This window comes from Suncus etruscus, chromosome 18 (genome assembly GCF_024139225.1).
Source record: "Suncus etruscus isolate mSunEtr1 chromosome 18, mSunEtr1.pri.cur, whole genome shotgun sequence".
Lineage (NCBI taxonomy): Eukaryota > Metazoa > Chordata > Mammalia > Eulipotyphla > Soricidae > Suncus > Suncus etruscus.
Window position 1 is genome coordinate 13,681,840 of NC_064865.1, and position 16,912 is coordinate 13,698,751.

A 16,912-nucleotide genomic window follows, 5' to 3' on the forward strand; every position below is an offset into this window, starting at 1 on the left:
AGAGAGAGAAAAACGCAGAATGGTCTCACTCATCTATGGGTTTTAAGAAAAATGAAAGACATTCTTGCAATAATAAATTTCAGGCACAAAAGAGAAAAGAGCTGGAAGTTCCAGCTCACTTCAGGAAGCTCACCACAAAGAGTGATGAGTTTAGTTAGAGAAATAACTACATTTTGAACTGTCCTAATATTGAGAATGTATGAGGGAAATGCAGAGCCTGTTTAGAGTACAGGCAGGGGTCGGGTGGGGAGGAGGGAGATTTGGGACTTGGGTGATGGGAATGTTGCACTGGTGATGAGTGGTGTTCCTTTTATGACTAAAACCCAAACACAATCATGTATGTAATCAAGGTGTTTAAATAAAAAAATATTTTATGGAAAAAAAAGAAAACCAAATGGGACTAATGCCTTATTATCCCATTAAGAGTAAAAATGACATCAAATAGTAAAATATTCTACTGATACTTGAGTAATGAGAGCCTTTTCCTTGGAATTGAAGAAATTCTAAATAAGATAATGGGCCTATGGAGTAATTTAATGGCATATCTTCAACACTTATAGAAATATATCAAGAGTTACAGTAAAGTACATCTATTATCATTTATTATACAATGGGATGATGTTTCTGAGACTAATTTACATTCAAATGCACCAAGTGATAATCTCCACTTGTTCTGTTACTGAGATATAACTGAGATATACTAATTATGTACTAGATATACTAGATTATATTGTTTTGTTTTTCTGTATCCACTAATTTATAATCTAAGGATTACTATACAATTTATTGTTCCATTTTTTCCAGAAATGGCATTATTCCCAGTGTTACTGAGTTTCACTGCAGTGTTATTCTCATTCTTTCCTGCAAATGGACAGGTATGGTCAAGTTAAAAAATAAACTTTGCAAAATAATGTATGCATCCTTAGTTGGGTAGCAAGGTACTTAGTGTATTTTTAAAGTAACTAAAAGATATGTAATAGTTAACCTGACAAGATTCTTAGCTACTCAAAGTATTGAACATATTTAGATCTGAGGCTATAAGAAGAAATATAGCAACCACTAGTAATATGAGGATATTGAACACTGAAAAAATCGTAGTTTTAACTGAGATTTTCCCAACAGTATAGAAAACTTTGAAATATAGTCAAATAAAGGAATAAAATTATCTTATAGAAATTTCAACATTTGTTGCTTAATGAACTATATTTTAAATGTAGATAAATAACATATATTATAACTATCAATAAATATATTTTCTTTTATAAATGGCACCAAAAATTGAAATTACATATAATGATTTGATAGATTAAAATTTAGCCTATAGATTTAGAAGCTATAAAAACTTTCATTTCAGGAATGGAAGGTGGGGATACACTCAGCAGTGTTTGGGGACCAAGAATTAATATAGTAAATATTTCTATTAGAAGCTCTATCATTTTTAATACTGTTAAAGTTACAATTTTATATAAACAATGTTCAGACACTACACTGCCCAACACAATGTCCACTTCTATCCACAATTGTTAGGATCCCCTCCCATTCACCTACTTTGGTAAACTCACTTGTATAAATCATTATCAAAGTCTACTGTCTCTCACCCTTTCTTATGCCCAGACTATGTTTCCTTAGAGTCTGCCTATTTTTTTCTTACCTGACCCTTTCCTTCTCACTTCACTCATCATACCTTCAGTTCCATTCACACAGCAGCAAATAACATAAAATGTACTAAATAAATTTAGTATGATATTTATATTTTTCAATTTGTTCATGTTGTTGTCATGCATAGTATGAGATATTCTAATATTCTTAATATTTTGTTAAGTGTTACTATAATCTCTGGCAATTATAACAATAATGTCTCTTATTTTTCTTAAACCCATAGATCACTGAAATTATTGTTTCTCCCTTTTTCCCTCTGGCTTATTTCAATCAGCATAATGGATTCATGTACATCAATATATAGAAAATATCACGACTTCATCTCTCCTGATGGCTGCATAATATTTCATTATGTATATGTACCACACTTTCTTTAGCCATTTGACTGTTGAAGGGTATCTCGGTTGTTTCCAGAGTCTGGCTATTCTACATAGTGCTGAATGAATCTTGTTTCAGGAAGGGATTTTGTATTGTGTTTTTGTGTTCCTAGGGTATATCCATCCGTAGGAAAGATATAGCTGGATTATATGGTAGCACAATTACCAGTTTTTGAGGAAAAAATTATATTTTGTATATGTTTTATATATGTTATATATATTATCTATGTTATATATGTTATATGTTATACATGTTTTAACATATATATATTATATGTTATATATATATTTTTTGGAAAACAGTTACATTGTTTTCCAGAAAGGCTGGACTAGACAGCATTCCCACCAGCTGTACATGAGAGTTACTTTCTCCCCACATCCTCACAGCAATGATTGTTCTTGTTGTTTGTAATGTGTGCCAGTCTCTGTGGCTTGAGATGGTACCTCATTGTTGTTTTGATTTGCATCTCCCTGATTATTAGCAATGTGGAACATTTTTTCATGTGCCTTTTGGCCATTTGTATTTCCTCTTTGAAAACATGTCTGTTCATTACTTCTCCCCAGTTTTGGATGAGGTTAGGTGTTTTTTTCTTGTTAAGTTCTGTCAGTAAATTGTATATCTTAGATATTAGCCCCTTGTCTGACAGGTATTAAGTGAATAGTTTCTCCCATTCTGTGGGTGGCTTTTGTATCCTGGGTAGTCTACTTTGAAATGGGGAAGCTTCTCAGCTTAATATAGTCCCATCTGTTAATCTCTGGAGAGTGCTGTTTCCACCTTGAAGATGCCTTTATTCCAATATCATTGAATGTTTTACCTACATGTTGTTCTATATACCTTAGGGTTTCAGGCTTGATATTAAGGTCTTTAATTCATTTGGGTTTGAGCTTTCTGTATGGTGTTAAATGGGGGTATGAGTTTGCTATTTTGCAAGTGGCTAACCAGTTGTGCCAACACCACTTGTTGAAGAGACTTTCCTTGCTCCATTTTGAATTAATTGCCCCTTTAGTAAAGATTAACTAATTGTCTGGGAACATTGTCTAAATACTCAAGTATATTCCACTGAACTGAGGGTCTGTCTTTATTCTAGTACCATGCTGTTTTAATGACTATAGCTTAGTAGTACAATTTAAAGTTGGGGAAAGTGATGCTTCCATATTCCTTTTCTCAGGGTTTCTCTAGCTTTTCATGGGTGTTTATTGTTCCAAATGGATTTTAGGAGTGTTTGATCAAGTTCTTTGAAGAATGACATGGGTATCCTTAGAGGGATTGCAATCAATATGTACAATGCTTTGAGAGTATTGATATTTTAGTGATTTTATTTCTCCCAAACCATGATCAGGGTATGTGTATCCATTTCACTGTGTCCTCTTTTACTTCTTGGAGAAGGCTTTTGTGGTTTTCTTTATATAGGACCTTCACATCTTTATTTAAGTTGACTCCAAGATATTTGAGTTTGTGTAACACTAATGTGAAGGGTATTGTTTTTATAATGTCAATTTCTTCTCTATCACTATTGATGTAGAATATTTTTGTGTATTGATATTAATATATTGATGTATTGATTTTTGTGTTTGAATTTTGTGGCATACCACTTTGAAATATAAATCTATTGTTTCTAGAAGCTTTTTGGTAGTGTCTTAAGGGTTTTTTTAGGTATATCATGATGTCTGCAAACAGTGAGAACTTTACTTCTACCTTTTATATCTGGATTCCCTTGACCACTTTTTCTTGCCTAAGTGCTATGACAAGAACTATCAACACTATGTTGAATAGAAGTAGTGAGATAGGGCAGCCTTTCCTTGTACCAGATTTTAGAGGAAAGGCTTTTAGTTTTTCTCCATTGAGAATATTATTTGCCATTGACTAGTCATAAATAGTCTTGACTCTATTGTGAAAATTTTCTTGCATTCCCATTTTGATGAGAGTTTTTATGGAATACTTTCTCTGCATCTATTGATATGATCATATGATTTTTAGTTTTCTTTTGGTTGTAATGGTTGTATTATGTTGATTGATTCACATATGTTAAACCATCCTTGCATTCCTAGATTGAAGCCTACTTGGTAGTAGAGTATGACCTTCTTGATGAGGTATTGGGTCCTATTTGCTAGAATTTTGTTGCGGATCTTTGCATCTGTGTTCATTAGGATATTAGTCTGTAGTTCTTTTTTTTTTTTTGCAGCAGCAGCGGCTTTGACTGGTTTTGGTATCAAGGTGATATTAGCTTCATAAAAACTTATTTGGGAGTGTTCCTGATTTTTCAATTTCATGAAAGAGCCTGAAAAGGATTGGTAGTAGTTCATCTTGAAAGATTTGAAAGAATTTGTTAGTGAACCCATCTGGGCCTGGGCTTTTGTTTTTAGGAAGATGTTTGATTACCATTTTAATTTCCTCAGTTATGGTGGTCCTGATTAGATACCGGTATGTTAGATCATTCTGGTTTAAACATGGAAGAATACAAGTCCAAGATTTTATCCATTTCTTCCAGGTTCTCATATTTCATGGCATAGAGTTTCTCAAAGTAGTCTCTGAAGTATCTGTAGTGATCATTCCCTTTATTTCTAATCTGGTTTTTTAGGTATCTCTCTCTCCATTTCTTTATGAGTTTTACTAGTGGCTTATTAATATTCTCTATTATTTTCAAAGAAACAACTTTTGCTTTCGTTGATCTTCAAAATGTTTTTGTGATGTCCAGTTCACTGATTTCTATTGTAGCTTGTTATTTTCTTCTGCCTACCTATTTTTGGTTTCATTTGTTGATCAATTTCTAATTTTATAAGCTGTGTTATTAAGCATTTTATTTAGTCCCATTCTTTCTTCCTGATGTCTGTTTGCAGAGCTATAAATTTTCCTCTTAGTGCCAGTTTTGATGTAAATTCCTGTAATTTGTGTCTTCATTTTCATTTACTTTTAGGATCTGTGCAAAAACCAATATCTTAAATTACAGAAGCCTGACTTCCACAACTGTGACTGAGTAGAATTTTTTTTAGGATCATAAAGTAAGACCTTAGGGTTGGACAATTAGTATGAATAGAGCCTGTAGTCAGTTTTATAAGAGTATATGCTTCTAGGTACACCCTGTTGGTTTAGGCCAAGGGTATTTCCTTTCTAATTTCCACAACATTTACTGATCTTATGCAAAAAGAAAAAAGAAAAAAACCCTGCCACAGCCACCCTTTCTAAATTGTATTTTATTTATATCTCCTAGATAGAGACTCCCACTGCCTTTTTCATAGAACCTTGGGATATGAATAAATATATCCAATATTCCTATGCCTTTCTACAAATTGAGAAAATTAAAAAAAAAGTAGATGGGGTCCAGAGGCCAAGTGGTTTCAGGTTCATTGGGAAAAAATAACAGTTAAAACTAAATACCAATTCAAAGAACCAAAAGACCCAAACTATAATAGTCTAAACACAAAATGGACCTGTTACACTGGTAGACTAGGGGATTAAGATTGGAGGTATGGGATGCTGGGAACTCTGGTGGAAGGACTTCAGTACTGGTGGTGGGAATGGCCTTAATTCACTGTCATTTTATGCCTTAAATACAACTATGAACATCTTGTAAATTCACAATGTTCTCAACAAACAATTAAGAAAAAATAACAGTTATTATCTCCCTTTTCCTGGGGACTAAATTTGATACGCATTTCTTGGGTCACATCCTGTGGTAATCAGACCTTACTTTTGACTCTATGCTCAAGGATTATTTCTGACTGGTTTGGGTAACCATAGTGATACTGGGGATTCTGGCCCAAAATTGCTGACAAGACAAGTACCTTAACCATTATTACAGTATTACTACTGTCCCCAAGGTATCACAACTTTTGTATCTGTAGACTATCAGTTAGTTCTTAGGTAAATAATTCAAACATACTGTGGCCTAGAACTGCTTCTTCATTTCCCACATGCCAAAAAAAAAAAAAAAAAAAAAAGAACCAAATATATCAGCAGTTAATATAATGTATTATTAGTTATGTTTAAGCTACTAACTTAAAGGGTCAACAATAGGTCATTAATTAGATGACTGTCAGAATCCTAATTGCCTTGGGGAAATAGTAATATTACCACGTTGTCTTTTGAGCAACTTTATAAAAATCATTCACAGGGTAATTATGTATTATAATGTGGAATGCATCTAAAATGGGCCTAACCATTCTCTTAGTAATATAGACTTCATGTTTGATCTCCAACTCTTGGATGAATCTTTGGCTCTAACCTCAATGACCTCTGCATGTGATTTTTACTATTCCTATTTTATATTTTGTGGCCATTTAAAGTCACATTCAGGGGTCAGAGCGGAGGGGCAGTGGTAGGGCTTTTTTGCCTTGCACACAGCTGACTTGTGATGGAACTCTTTTTAATCCCTGGCATCCCATTTGGTCCCCCAAGCCAGGAGTGATTTCTAGCCCATAGCCAGTAGCCCCTGAGTGCTACTATGTGTGGCCAAAACCCCAAATAAATAAATAAATAAATAATAAATAAAAAAAATCACATTCAAAGTCACCTTGTACAAAGAAATTGGCATTTGTGTGTCAGAATAGTTTTTAGTTTTTCAAGCAAAAATTACTTTCCACTTACAAGCTTTCAAATAGCCACTTTTTATAATTAAAAATTTTTACAGTTCCAGGGCCGGAGAAATAGCACAGCGGTAGTGCGTTTGCCTTGCAAGCATTGACCCAGGACATCCCATATGGTCCCCCGTGCCTGCCAGGAGTAATTTCTGAGCAGAGAGCCAGGAGTAACCCCTGAGCATTGCAGGGTGTGGCCCAAAAATAAACAAAAAACAATTTTTTTACAGTTTCCTCTATAACAACTAATGAATATTGACTAGAGCCAAATCTTTTAAAGTGATCCCATGGCCTTCAATGAATTAGTCACATAAATAATTTTCATAAATGTTTAAAAATATTTTATCTTATTTTACTTACCTTTAGGATTCATTTTTTGATTCATTGTCAACCTCTCTACCTGCAATTCAAACAGAAATTGTAGATAAGCACAATGAGTGTAGAAGAACCGTCATACCACCTGCCACCAACATGGTAAAAATGGTAAGATGCTTTCATTGATAATAGTGCAAACCACAATGTGTAAAAGGAAAAGCAAGGGTGTGGGGGGAGAGAGAGAGAGAGAGAGAGAGAGAGAGAGAGAGAGAGAGAGAGAGAGAGAAGTAAAATAACTGCCCCAGAGCTAATCTTTGGGGAGGTTGGGAAGAAAACTATGGACATGGGCGATGGAAAATATGCACTGGTGAAGGGGGTTTATACAAATTGTCTGATTAAAACTCAGTCATGAACAATTTTGTAACCACAATACTTAAATACAAAAAAAAAAAAAGGAATGGTAAGAGGCAGTAATGTAGAGACTGTTATGGACCAGAATGTATAAACTAGCTAAGATAGTGGTATGTACCAAACTGGGTAAAAGTAGGTATCTGGGGACCGGAGTGGTGGCACAGGGCAGTAAGGCATCTGCCTTGCTGGCGCTAGATTAGGATGGACCTGGGTTCGATCCCCTGGCATCCCAAGCCAGGAGCGATTTCTGAGCATATACCTTAATGTCACTGGGTGTGGCCCCCAATAACAAAACAAAACAAAAAATGAATAAAAAAAATAAAAGTAGAAGTAGATATCTGGTATTGCATAGAAATATTGTGTCTAAAAAAAAAGAAATATTGTGTCTAAAATTTTCTAGTTCTATTTTTCTATCAGAGCTCTGCTTTTATGTTGAGCAAGCCAGAAAACTCTAAATGTCCCCTTGTTATGGTTAAATAAAGTTATAGAGTAAATGAAAATAATCTCTTAGAATTCATTTTTATATCCATATTTTAGAATTTCACATATTTTTTGTTTGTTTTATGTTTGTTTGTTTGTTTGTTTGGGCCACACCTGGTGGTGTTCAGGGCTTACACCTGGCTCTGCACTCAAAAATTGCTCCTGGCTCAGGAGATGCAGAGATTGAACTCAGGTCTGTCCTGTGTCAGCCCTACCTCTGTGTTATCACTTTGGCCCTCACATATTTGTAGATAGAATTTTTCTTCTCAGAAAATAAATACATACAATTTCAGAGTAACCATAGTTTTGAAGACTTCCCAAAATCCTAATTTATGATCCCTTTTTTTTTAATTCAGCTTATTCTTTTGACCTCGTATAATTGACTATGCTATATTCACATTTCACTGGAATTTTTCTATTTCTTTTGAGCTGAAACAATTTGTTAATATGCTCCAAGAATATGTACTGCTCTTTCCAGTCCCTTTGTGTAAAGCCTTGTACATATACAATATAAATATCATTACAGTTTTCACTATCTATTCCTCTGAGATTCCACTAATCCTCAAGACTTTTCTATAATATAATAATATAATATCATATAATATAATCTATAATAGAATAGAATAGAAGTGAAAATTCACGTTTTAACAATTTAAAACTTAAAGAAAACTTCTTAAAGAAATGAAGTACCCCCAAACTGGCTTACACTTGCAAATCTTATCAAACATACATTTTCAAGCTCAATTTGCAATGATTGATCATGGCCTTGGAAAAGCCATGTTCATACTATCTTTTAAGATAGTATGGAATTCTTTTTGTTTGTTTGTTTTTGTTTGTTTGTTTTTTGGGAGGTCACATCCTGAAGCACTCAGGAGTTACTCCTGGTTCTGCGTTAAGAAATCACCCCTGGAAGGTTCGGGAACCATATAAAATGCCAGAAATCAAACCACCGTCTCCTGGGTTGGCTTTGTGCAAGGTAAACACTATCTCTGTGCTATCTCTCTGGCACTAGTATGGAATTCTGAATTTAACTTAATAATAGTTTAAGAAATGCCAGAGCTAGCATAGCCATAGGGCATTTACCTTGCATATGGCTGACCCAGGAAGAACTCTGGTTCAATCCCTGGCATTCCATTTGGTACCACAGAGGCTGGAGAGATAGTGAAGCGGCAGGGCATTTGCCTTAGATGCTGAAAGATGGTGGTTCGAATCCTGGCTTCCCATATGGTCCCCCAAGCCTGCCAGGAGGAATTTCTGAGCATTGAGCCAGGAGTAACCCCTGAGCGTTGCCGGGTGTAAATCCACCCACCCCACCCCCCAAAAAAAAACCATTTGGTACCACAAATCTGCCAATAGCAATTTCTGAGCACAGAGCCAGGAGTAACCCCTGAGTGCAGCCGGGTGTGGTCCAAAAATCAAAATAAATAAATAATGATTTAAGAGCTAATTCCACTCAGAGAACTATTTAAGTTTTGTCGATAGAATTAAAACCAAATTGTTAAGCATGGAACAATCAATGCTTATGTTTTTTTCTGATCACTATCTCTCTTTAACTAAATCAAGTAGACCTCCACTTAGAAAAATTTATATGGTATTAATCATATGTATAATTTTCTGGACTCAGAACTAAAATGTTACTTGTACCAATGATATTCAGTGAAAATAAAAGAAAACTGAGAATGAAATTTTTCTAATCATGGTAAGAGGAATTTTTTCCTATTCATTTCCTATTTATTTCCAAATTTATCAATATATTGCTAATATTACCAAAAGTCTCCTTAAAATTGTGCACTTATAAATAGCCCACTAACTAATATTTTTCAATACTTAAATTATTGTATGATCTGACTGCAGATCCCTGTACTAATATGTGTAATGATATAAATCATTATTAATCGCATAATAAAGCTTATTCTACTCTGTGTATGATTCACTAACTTCATATATTTTTTTTTACTTGTTCCTTTTAGGCATGGAGTACTGAAGCAGCAAAAAGAGCTCAAGAGTGGGCAAATAAATGCACTTTGCAACACAGTCCAGAAGAGCTGCGAAAAATCAGTATGTTAATTAATACATATTTGTTGAATAGTTGAACAATGAATAGCAGAGGAGGATTTTGTGTTGCACTAACAAACCGTTTTTAAAATGTATTGGTTGTTCTGCTGCTTCTCTCAAGTTAAAATAACTCTGAGATGGGGCCAGCGAGGTGGCGCTAGAGGTAAGGTGTCTGCCTTGCAAGCACTAGCCAAGGAAAGACTGCAGTTCTATCCCCCAGCGTCCCATATGGTCTCCCCAAGCCAGGGGCAATTTCTGAGCGCTTAGCCAGGAGTAACCCCTGAGCATCAAATGGGTGTGGCCCGAAAAACAAAAATAAATAAATAAATGAGTGAGAAAGAACTCAGAAGCAACACCTTTCATACAATAATCTCACAGTGTTTGTTGCCTCCTAAGAAACTCATGAGCCAAGAGGGTCATATATTATCTTTCTCTTTTTCTCTCTCTACTCTCTCTCCTTCTCTTTTTCTCTCTCTATGTATAAATCTTTCCCCTCTCTTAAATTTTTATTTGATTATTTGGTTTTGGATGCTACACCAGCAGTGCTCAGGGCTTAATCCTGAATCAGCACTCAAGGATCAGGTCATAAAGGTTATAAAGGGTGCAGGGGACCTAAGTCAATTCAGCCAAGTGAAGACAAGATTCTTACCCTCTCTACTATTCCTCCCACATTTCTTCTTCTATAATAAAGAGTACAAAAATTGGATTTCAGGGGTAAAAGTAACCAGCAATGAAGTAGGAATGTGAAATGTATAACTACTCTCTGACTTTTAATCTGGTTGCCTATTCATATTGTGCACACTACTTGGTTTTGAAAATTATATAATTGTGTTTGATAACTAGTTTGAAAATGTTTCAATTGTTGTAAAATTTGTGGAATTTTTGTCAAACTTCCTTATTTTACTTTAAAATATCTAACATCATTAATAATATCATTAACATTAATTCTACAAAGGTACAACAATACAATGAGATGGAATACCATGTTCTGAATGATTAGAAAAGATACCTATATTATAAAAAAAAATGCACAGATATAGGCACGCCCTATATAATAGTAAATAATTAAGCTGTTTCAAGACTGCCACTTTGTTTATAATTTTGTTATGAAAATATAAACTATATGTTTATATTCAGTAGAAAATTAAAGCAAATTATACTAATATTTTCATTTAAAGCATGAATAAAGAAACAATTGAATGTATGTGTAGGTGAGCTGTGCTTAGTTATAAGAAAAGATGAAATAATTCCTCTCTACATGGGTATCTTACTGAGTTAAGGCATTCATAAGAAGAAAGGTGTTAGTTTATACCTTATTTTACCTAAACAAAGATCATCTCTGATTCCTTTGTATGTTTGTTTACAACTTGAATTTACCCCAAAAGGGATTTTCTTACTTGTAAACTTAGGTGGGACTGGTCACAGTTCTCAATAAATTGACAGTTCTGGCAGGCAGCTTGCTCTCTCCAATAAGAAGATTGCCTAACTACACGAGTTTCATCATCAACCTGGTTTGTATTATTTCATGAACGACTCTGATTCAGACTTGTTCACCTGAGGTTGGAGATAAGGTGCGTGGAGTGATTTTACAAAGAGAAAAACATAGAATGACTTCCTCATATATCAGGAAATGTATTAAAAGGATAACAGAAATAAATCTTGAGAATTCATTTTTCAAGGAGATAGGGATTGAAGAGTACCTCGAGATATTAATGAGGGACACTAACATTATTACTAACATTATAAATTATAGTCCTACATTATAAAAAAAGCACATTTATTCTAAATTCTTAATTTCTTTCATCTTCAAGAAGCCAAGAAAATAGTTTGAACTCTTTTTAAGTAGCCTAAGCAAGTCAAGCTATATGAATATAAATATTGGTTTTTGCAGGAAGTGAGGAATTCACAATCCGAGCTCTGTGGGCCTATGGATACTCCTCTACTTAGTCAACCAACTTGGCTGAAAGAATCAGTTCTAAGAGATAACAATTGTTGCACTATTCTTGCCAGCAGTGCTGAGAACACCATGATATTCCAGGCACTGCTCAAGAGGTTCTATGAGTACATACAGTGGGGCTTTAAAGACGATAGGTACCTGAGGAATGAATGCACTGGTAGGCCCAGGTACCAATGTATAAATGCTCATCTCTCCAGCATCTAAATATAACTTTTAAATCTTGGAAAATACTTTGAATAATTTCTATTCTGTCACTCTATTCTTTCATTTTTTTTCACTTGTGTCTTTCACTTCCATTTTTTTGTTCATCACCCTTCTTTCCATGCTTTGGCTGTTCTTATCTTTTGCTTCTGTTCTTTTATTCATTCCCTAATTTATTTAAGAACATTTGACCCATGTGTTTAGCTTTTACTGATAAGAGGCCAATTTAAAATTCTAAAATTATTATCTCTCTTAGTCATTTGTTTTATTCTCAGTGATCATTTTCAAGGACTATATGCAGTGAGTTTTTCAAAGTCCATGCAAAATAACACATGCAAAATAACACACACACACACACACACACACACATATATATACACATATATATTCTGGTTCATAAGCACAACATACATATAACATGGTGAGAGTAACAAACTGACTTCTGCTATTGGCAAGTTATAATATGAAAGCAAGAAAAATATTTATAATTTGCAAAGAAAGGTTTTACTGTATCAGTAAAGACCATCAGTTATAAAAAATGATCAGTTGATTAAAAAGAAAAAATAATTCATCTATTTAAAATTTGACTCTTGAGGTTTTTTGTCTTGAGGCCATTCATAATGTTTTTGGTATATTTGACTTCTGCTTGGTTTATAGCTATTAAATAACATTTAATGAACATTTAGTGTAATTAGTATATATAGATATTAATGTATAATAATGTATGCCTGAGCTTACATAATGCAAATTATTTATTCAAAACTTGTTTATATGTTAGAAGGTAATGGAATTAAGAAAAAGATATGCTGATATATAGGTATTTAAGTTTATAGAGATAGAACTAGAAATTCAGACACACATACCTATATATAAAAATTACCAGCTGTTCTATAATTTTCCTCATTAACAATATTTATACCTTAGGTACTAGTGGTTGTGGTGAGAATCTCTTTATGGCAAGTTATCCAGCTACATGGACAGAAGCAATTGATAGTTGGAATGATGAGAAGGAGGATTTTATTTATGGCATAGGACCAAAGAGTCCTGGTGCAGTGATTGGACATTACACACAGGTAAGGAAACATTTTTAACTGACTTTTATAAGTACCCTGTTTAAAAAGTCTCTCCAAATTTTAACAGCTTTCAATGTTGAACACAGGAAAGGAGTGACCCAATAGGCAAAAAATTATTTTGGCTTTTTATCATACTGCTGGTTGTGACTTTTCATTCTCAAAATCCTAACAGATCTAACAAGAAAAATCCTCAATTTTTCTAAAAATCTAAACAGCTACAGTAGTGAGTGTCCATAAAAATGCAATATTTTAAGACTTTTGCTTTTTGATTAATATTATTTATTGACCAGTTTATCATTATAAGTTTGATGTGGTTTTATAGTTAAAGTCATTTTAATATGTGATTTATTCAATAATCAAACAAAATGCATCATGAGTATAAAGAAACAAAATAAATTAGTGTTACTTTAATAGTGTGATATTTCATTGTTTAATATTTTTTTTATTTGCTAATGGGTTCTTTTCTCTCTTCTCATGGATATGGAGGTTGTTTGGTTTTCTTCTGCACTTCTTGGATGTGGAGCTGCCTATTGTCCAAATGCAAGACTACAATATTACTATGTTTGCCGTTACTGTCCTGCGTAAGTATACACTTCAGAGTTTTCTGTCAGTATTTTATAAGCATTTTTTTTTTATTTTTCATTATTGTGATAGAGAAAACTGATCAAAATAATATTATGAACTGGAGAGATAGTACAAAGGATAGGACACTTGCTTTCTCTGTATCAACCAGTGTTTGATCCCTGTCACTACATATAGTATCTTAGTTCCTTGAAGGAATAATCTCAGAGCACAGTCAGGATTAAGTGTGAGCACAATATGGAGAACCCCAAACATTTTTAATTGTTTATAAACCATGGAAAATTTTGGAAATCTTTTTTTCAAAAGTGACACAATCAACTACTTAAAATTTAAAAAAAATTCTTTAATTCCAAATATATTAATCTCAGATTCTCTTTCTTCACCTCAAGTCTTAAATGATTTACTTTCAAGGCACAGCAGTAGGGCTTTTGCCTTGCACGCAGATGACCCAGGACGGACCAGGTTTGATCCCTGGCATCTCACATGGTCCCCCAAACCAGAGCGATTTCTGAGCTCATAGCTAGGGAGTAACCCCTGAGCATCACCAGGTGTGACTCAAAAACTAAAATAAATAAATAAATAAATAAAATTATTTACCTTTCATGTAAATTATCTTTCCCAAGACTCAAGGTTACCCTTCAGGTATATGTGAAGCTTTTCTCTACATCTGTAATTGATAGTAGAACTTCTGTAATCTTACACTGAAAAGCAAGAGTTTTATGGTTATTTTATGGGTAGAAGAGAGTTAGCAAAGAAAACTTTTACATAATTGTAGATCTTTCTACTTTAAATGTATCTAACATTAAAAAATTAAATGTTTTTTTAATTATCTAAAAATGCCTATCATAGTTTCCCTCATAAATTCCCTCATAATTTTCCTAATAGTGTTATCAAGAAATCATTACATCTGGAACTGGAGAGATAGCACAGCAGTAAGGCATTTGCCTTAGATGTAGAAGGATGGTGGTTCGAATCCCGGCATCCCATATGGGCCCCTGAGCCTGCCAGGAGCAATTTTTGAGCATAGAGCCAGGAGTAAACCCTGAGCGCTGCTGGGTGTGACCCCCCCAAAAAAAAATCCCAAAAAAAAAGAAAGAATTAAATCTCATATTTCAAATATTTACCAAAAAATTCTTGATGAATTTCAAATTGTCAGGGATAGGTGATATTGTGATAATGTAATAAGTAATATTATAGGTAATTTAATAGTTAATATTAAATCCTCTCATAATTAATCGTGTGTGCTTAGAATGCATGTTCACATATGCACCCTTCCCGTATAAAAGCCCTCAAGAAATTATCCATGAATACCTTGATTTATAGCACTAAACATTTCCATTCTTTATACAATATATTTGAATTATACACACATATATGCAAAAACACATAATGTTTGTTTAGAGCTAAATAAAAAGTTATATTTTCTTTTGATTTTTGGGCAAAACCCAGAAACACTCAGGAATTACTCCTGTCTTTGCTCAGGAATCATTTCTGGAAGGTTTGAGGCATCATATGGGATGCTAGGGAGTAAACTGGCTCAATGACATGCAAAGCAATGACACTCTCTGCTGTACCCAAAAAAAGTTTTAATTTTTTTCTTTTAAATTACAGTGGTAATCTTCAGAGCAAGAAGCACGTGCCTTACATCAATGGAACACGGTGTGCTGCCTGCCCTAATGACTGTGACAATGGACTATGCAGTAAGTTTGATTTTATTTAATTGTTAGTTTAATAAAATAAATTCATAATTTTATAAAAATTTTAAAAATCTTATGAATGTAGGCAACTTAAGTAATAATTCTTATTGTATTATTACATGAGCACATTATATTATTTAGAGTCTAGGTATAATTTCTTATGATAAGCACATTTAAGGACAGAGAAATAGTCCAAAATTCTGAGATTATGCTTTGCATAATCTTAGTTCAGTTCTAAGCATTTCATTATGCCCCCCACACATCACCATGAGAGTCCAGTTCACAGTAAACATAATGAGGAGAATCTCTCAAGAACAAGTAGTATTGCTGAAGTTCATATTGTTCCAAAGATCAATTTTAGGTCCTTGCACATACAACATGTAGCCCTGTATCTATGACCACCTAACCGCAACTCAGAATGATGAATTTAATTTGAAATGTTTTGTTTTATACCCAATGCTAGATATTCAACTGGAAGTAGTTATAATGAAAACTTCTTCTGTTTTAATTATTTAATTAATATCTTCTACTAATTTCTAATTTCTGTGAGTAAGTATTCGCAATAGAATCTAGAAAGAAGAGTTTCTGGTAAAACTTTTTTCAGTAATGAAATATTCAATATTTACAGTGCTTTGAAAAATAGTATTACCTGGACACATTAGCTTGAGCACTTGAAATGTTATGGGTACCATTTAGTACCTAAAATTTTAATTTTATTTAATTTTAATATGCTTACATTTAAGCAACCACAAGCTAATAATTGTCATTTTGGATACTGAGTTCTAGAGAGATTCATTTAAATTTCATTCTCATTATCTGAGAATGTCAAGTGATAAATTTAGTAATTATATATGTTATGAACAAAGTAATAAATGGTCATAATCTTGAGTGTAATGATATCAATTAGTTTGTTCAATTCCTTCCTATCCATTTACATTTTCTGTTTGTGTTACAGCTCTGAATGATAATATTAATGAAATGATTTTTTTCTCCCTCTCTTTTTTAAACTAAGCTAACAGTTGCATTCAAGAAGATAAATATGGAAACTGTAAAAGTCTGGTGGGTATGTTGGGTTGTGATCATGAGCTCACCAAGAATGGCTGCGAGGCTGATTGCCAGTGTCAAAACAAGATTCATTAAATTCCCAACACAGATTGAACAAAGATATATCATCTGCTTGTATTTGATATTTACTATCATAAAAATTAGTAGAATGCTAGCTACATATTTGATTCCAAACAGTAATAATTTTTCACCTGGACTCCCTTTGTAATCTGTAGAAATCTTTTATTAAAATGCTAAAATTAAATCTAACCCATGATAAACAGCTCTGGATTTTATTATAAATTTGGTGATTAAAGTTTAATGAATTTAATCAAATTGGTGATTATGAAAGTTGTATTTTATGACTAATCTCATCAGAACTGTACATTGAAATTAAGAATCATACTTCTTGGAGAAAGTCTTAAAATACCAAGATGTATCAATCATATGTTTGCTGGACATTATCTATCTTTACTAACTCTACTT

General features: G+C 33.4%; 1 protein-coding gene across 1 annotated transcript; it reads left to right on the forward strand.

Annotated features, from left to right (window-relative positions):
* The first annotated feature begins 806 nt into the window (after positions 1-806).
* LOC125996486 (cysteine-rich secretory protein 3-like) lies at positions 807-16,522 on the forward strand. Its single transcript, XM_049765434.1, has 7 exons — positions 807-875; positions 6,978-7,094; positions 9,788-9,875; positions 12,955-13,103; positions 13,590-13,684; positions 15,297-15,385; positions 16,395-16,522. The coding sequence occupies exons 1-7, from the start codon at positions 807-809 to the stop codon at positions 16,520-16,522; spliced, it is 735 nt and encodes a 244-aa protein (XP_049621391.1).
* Positions 16,523-16,912: the final 390 nt, after the last annotated feature.

Bases quoted from the DNA above. Each gene is read 5' to 3' on its own strand.
- LOC125996486 (XM_049765434.1), top strand. From the start codon at position 807: ATGGCATTATTCCCAGTGTTACTGAGTTTCACTGCAGTGTTATTCTCA. The intron at 876-6,977 runs GTATGGTCAAGT...ACTTACCTTTAG, and splicing joins TCTTTCCTGCAAATGGACAG to GATTCATTTTTTGATTCATT. The intron at 13,104-13,589 runs GTAAGGAAACAT...ATGGATATGGAG, and splicing joins TGATTGGACATTACACACAG to GTTGTTTGGTTTTCTTCTGC.